Source organism: Anopheles merus, chromosome 2R (assembly GCF_017562075.2).
Source record: "Anopheles merus strain MAF chromosome 2R, AmerM5.1, whole genome shotgun sequence".
In the NCBI taxonomy this organism is placed as follows: domain Eukaryota; kingdom Metazoa; phylum Arthropoda; class Insecta; order Diptera; family Culicidae; genus Anopheles; species Anopheles merus.
Genome location: NC_054082.1, coordinates 18000706 through 18004450, shown reverse-complemented (window position 1 = coordinate 18004450; position 3745 = coordinate 18000706). Strand labels below are relative to the sequence as shown.

Genomic DNA, 3745 nt, shown 5'->3' with positions numbered 1-3745 from the left:
CTAGCGCCAGGTTGAATAAGAGACAAGCAAGCCCGTCTCTCTGGCGCAGACCCTTGGTGGTAGCAAAAGGTCGTGAGAGTTTTCCATCCATCCTCACCTGGCAAGTGACGTTGGTCATAGTCATTCTAACTACCCTTATCAGTTTGGCCGAGATTCCAAAAGAGCTCATAGCATCATACAGTTTTACCCTGGCTATTCTATCATATGCGACTTTGAAGTCAATGAAGAGTCGTGTCTGTATTCAGCCATCTTCTCCAAGATCTGCCGCATGGTGAAGACTTAATATTAGTAATCTACAAATATTTCAATAATTTTATATTTTGGTAACTTTCCCTTTTTTAACAAAAAAAGCCCTAATTTGCATTAATTACATTTCAATTGCATCTCCATTATATCCCTTCATCCCTACCACGGAGCTAAAAATACATCATTACATCATAAACATCAGACGGCCTGCCGGCTTCGTGAAAGTTTTCAACACTCCCTAACCAATCACGCTAATTTTATGCATTGAATTTTGTGTCCGAGCGTGTTTTCCTACGCGCTGGAAAATCCGCACAGCTACTTAAACACTTGTTTACATATCCCTTTTACCTGGGGGCTTTACCAAGAAAAGGGCTAAGCAACTCGGCCACCCGCTTTGACGACCACCTGTTAGTGAAAACTGCTTTTCTCACCTTCTCAACCGGAGGGTGGCAAACAATGGGATTACACTGACCAGTAGCAAAGGGGGAAAAGAAAGCAAGAACGAAACAAAAAACTGTCACAATAAATCAAAAGCATTTCCATACCTGCTCTTGGGTCGGTTTTGATGTTTTCCACTGCGAAAGATGACGATGAGCTTAGCCCATGGTTACGAGTGTTAAATGTGTGTTTTTTATTGTTGCTGTTTTCGTTTTCCCATTTCGATTTGCAGCATCCTCCGTATCGGTATGGTTTCCCCGGTGACGTATGATGGTGAAACGAATGATCGATATTTGCATTTGCAGCGAGCAGATAAAGCATCTCGGGGTGGAAAACGGAGTGGTGATGGAAATTGGCCAGCAAATAAATAATACCATCACTGAGTGGGGAATCAATCGAACCGCAAGATAGTATAAAAGCGTACGCCCGACGGTAGCCAGGACATATTCGTCTAACGGCAGCTAGTGTGATCGGTGTTATCGAATCGAGTATCCTTCCGGAACGTGTGACAGTTTTCCGAAACTATTTCAGCAATCATTATGGATTCAATCAGGTGAACTATATGAGCATACTTACGCTTGTTCCATCTCATTTGGGCTAATAATTGGTGTGTGTGTGTTTTTGCGTGTCAAATCATCCTTAAAGCTCGTCCCGTCATCTAGCGGCTAAGCTCTTCCTGCTGGTCGCGCTGTGTGCCGTGCTGCTTCCGGTTCCGAGCGCTGGACAGGTAACGTTTTCCCGCGATTGGAATGCGGGCAAGCGGGCGATGCCGGACTCGCCGGTCAGCGGGGTGGCCGAATGCTCTGCCATCTGGCGTTCGGTGAACAACTTGTGCGCGGCTGTAACGGTGAGTGGGGATCGTTGTGAAGTGACTGCTGTATGGTTTGGTTTTTGATTTTTGTGAGCTCATTGATTAGTTAAAACATGATTAATGTGGATTTGTTCGGTGTGAGAATCATAGAAAGCTTATAGACGGTGCCACTACACTAAGGAGATATTTTTTTAAATGCAAATTGAAATAAACCAAATTTCAAAAATTTTAGTTTCATTAAAATTATTATGTTGTCAGCAATAATTTTAAATTAAGTTATAAATAGTTAGAGCTGTGCCATACGGAAGCGAATTTTACGGAGGCAATCTTCACGGAGTTTAAATTAAAACAATTCTTTATTACGTTTTTGATTGATATTAAGGTTTCAAATGTATAATTTGTTTAATATTTTTTGTACAAAATTTACCTTTTGTGCAATAAAAAAAAACACGCAATAATATCTTCCCTCCGCGTTTGATAAAAATGTCCCACTGTTTCACGTGCCTTGCTTCCATAAGCTTACACCAGAGAGCGCTTTACGCAAGGTTTACGTCTTAGCTAAATTTACCGCGCAGTCGAAGGGATATTTTGTGGATGGGGATATTTTCATCGAGGATTTGTGAACTCGATGAAAACAGCGGTCCCATTTGCGCTGAACTGTTTTTTACCTTTTTGAACAAAATTAAGTTAAATTTATTGTCCATTAAATGAGAAGAATACAGAGTAAATATTATTAATATCATGAACACTCATCTTAACAGTTGCATTATTTACCATTTCCATACTAAAATACATAACACACTCGTTGCAGAAAAATATTCAACACCTGACGCTGTGCGAAACACGCTCCCTGCTTAAATCACTGCAAACGGATGAGTCATCGATGGAGAGCAACAGCGGGAACAACTTGCCCATGTTTTCCAACAACCATATCTAACCTGCATCTCCGTTTGATGGAAAGAAGCAAAAAAAACACTGTAGACTTAAACAGTGCTGGTAGTATCTGAGACCGTTTGCAATGGGACATACGCTGACCGAATTCGCTTCAATCACAAACTACAGAGAGAAAAAATCCTTCTATTTTAAATCCCAGTCGAATAATGTTATATTTCCTTAATATTTCTCTAAACCTGCCTTGACATTGAAATCCAAACACACACACTTGTTTTAATGTATCCAGTAATTATTGCATCGTACACCTAGACAAAGTCAACATGTCCCATTGTGCATAGTGTAGCATAACATATTGCATCGCGCAAGTAAAGAAGAAAAAAAAACATACAAAAAAAAGAATACAAAAAAAATAAAATAAAAATACAGTCATAATAAAAATCCTATCCGTGTGTGCTCCAACCAACTAGCCCAGTAAAAGTGTTTCAGGAAGCTTTCATCCACCGAACATGTCATCTTCTCACGTCAGCTCTTTTTCTTTCTCTTGCGATTTGGTGATTACCAAAGGAATTCTGTTTGCTTTTTGGTTCCCTTTTCGGTTGCTCGCTTTTGCTTCTGAGGCTGAGTTTGAAAGAAAGCAATGACGTGCGGGAACCATTGCCATGCCCGGCCAGAATGGGTGAATTGAGAATTAATTTCTGTCAGAATAATATTTTCTTTTCTGTTCCACTCGGCGGAGTAAGAAAGCAGGCCGCGGCTCGCGAAGGGGTGTGGAGCACAGTTGGCCGCACGTTTTGGTGATCATGCGTCGATGATGAGTTCATTTGGCTATGACTGTTCGGTGGCAACAGGGATGATGATTGTCTCTCCGACATTTTTATGATAATTTAACCTTCATTGCTAAAACTATTTGTTCACAACTTTTAGGGGTTCTTATAGAAGAGCTAAGAAAATTGAATTCGTGCAGGGAAATATATTTAAAAAGAGGCGCGAAACACCCAAACCAATGGGTGGATAGACACGCAAGCTCTCTCTCACACACTCACACACACACTGGGCGGTAATAATTGTAAACCAGAGTCGACGCGCAACATGGCCACGGTGTTTGCGTGATGATTATTAATGAGCGTCATATTATCGTCTTCCAAATGCTACCGCACGCAACGGGAAGAAGCTTGAGCAGCGGTGAGAAGCATTTTTCCTGCCCGGGACGGCTGAGTGTCGGGAGTGTCTACTTGAACGATTAACTTCAAACAGTGCATGACAGTGAAGGTGAACAAAACAAAGCAAAAAAAGGCAATAGGGAAGGGCCAGTCGAGACCAACAATCCAAGAATGTACCACTTCACACTCGCGCTCA

The 3745-nt window shown here is 41.4% G+C and overlaps 1 protein-coding gene across 1 annotated transcript; it reads left to right on the top strand.

Annotated features, from left to right (window-relative positions):
• The first annotated feature begins 962 nt into the window (after window positions 1-962).
• LOC121590621 lies at window positions 963-2759 on the top strand. The gene is made up of 3 exons (XM_041910439.1): window positions 963-1237; window positions 1330-1531; window positions 2307-2759. The coding sequence occupies exons 1-3, from the start codon at window positions 1224-1226 to the stop codon at window positions 2430-2432; spliced, it is 342 nt and encodes a 113-aa protein (XP_041766373.1). The 5' UTR covers window positions 963-1223; the 3' UTR covers window positions 2433-2759.
• The last annotated feature ends 986 nt before the right edge of the window (window positions 2760-3745 follow it).

Excerpts from the sequence above, each read along its gene's own strand:
- LOC121590621 (XM_041910439.1), top strand. Across the intron at positions 1,532-2,306 it reads ACTTGTGCGCGGCTGTAACG|AAAAATATTCAACACCTGAC; the intron begins GTGAGTGGGGAT and ends CACTCGTTGCAG.